Source organism: Cariama cristata, unplaced genomic scaffold (genome assembly GCF_000690535.1).
Source record: "Cariama cristata isolate BGI_N322 unplaced genomic scaffold, ASM69053v1 scaffold31611, whole genome shotgun sequence".
Classification (NCBI taxonomy): Eukaryota; Metazoa; Chordata; class Aves; order Cariamiformes; family Cariamidae; genus Cariama; species Cariama cristata.
Window position 1 is genome coordinate 1 of NW_009600360.1, and position 394 is coordinate 394.

The following is a 394-nucleotide window of genomic DNA, read 5'->3' on the forward strand; positions in this document are numbered from 1 at the left end:
CCATGAGATGTTCGTCTCGCGCGGAGGCCATGGGTAAGTGGAGCTACTGCCTGTCCGGTCCTCGGCAGCCACCGGGCTGGACCAGCACTGTGGGGTGGGCACGGTCTGTCCCAGCTCACGGAACCGCAGTGTCCTCCCGCGGTCCTTACACCCCTGAGCTTGCAGGGCATCCAGGCATGGGCTGAAAACGGGATGGCTTCCCAGGAGCTCGCTGTGCGGTTCGCAGCCCTCTGACACCCGGCAGGGTGGAAGTTGCCGTGGCAGGAGGGCAGAGGGAGAAGGTGGCCGGCTGTGGCCTCCGTTTCACCAGGGAAATGCCGTTCCCCCAGTGTCAGGGAGCATCTGTGCCGCTGTGCTTGCAGCTGGGTCCCTGCCTGGCCATGACTCGCCCTGA

The 394-nt window shown here is 65.7% G+C and overlaps 1 protein-coding gene across 1 annotated transcript in view; it reads left to right on the plus strand.

Annotated features, from left to right (window-relative positions):
• Window positions 1-4: 4 nt before the first annotated feature.
• The window catches only part of LOC104169174 (TBC1 domain family member 10A), a gene marked incomplete at both ends in the record, with an annotated part of 2,152 nt that continues 1,762 nt past the window's right edge, over window positions 5-394 (plus strand). The window contains one exon of the mRNA XM_009710005.1: window positions 5-33. Within this exon, the coding sequence (XP_009708307.1) occupies window positions 5-33 (29 nt within the window). The remainder of the gene's footprint in view (window positions 34-394) is intronic.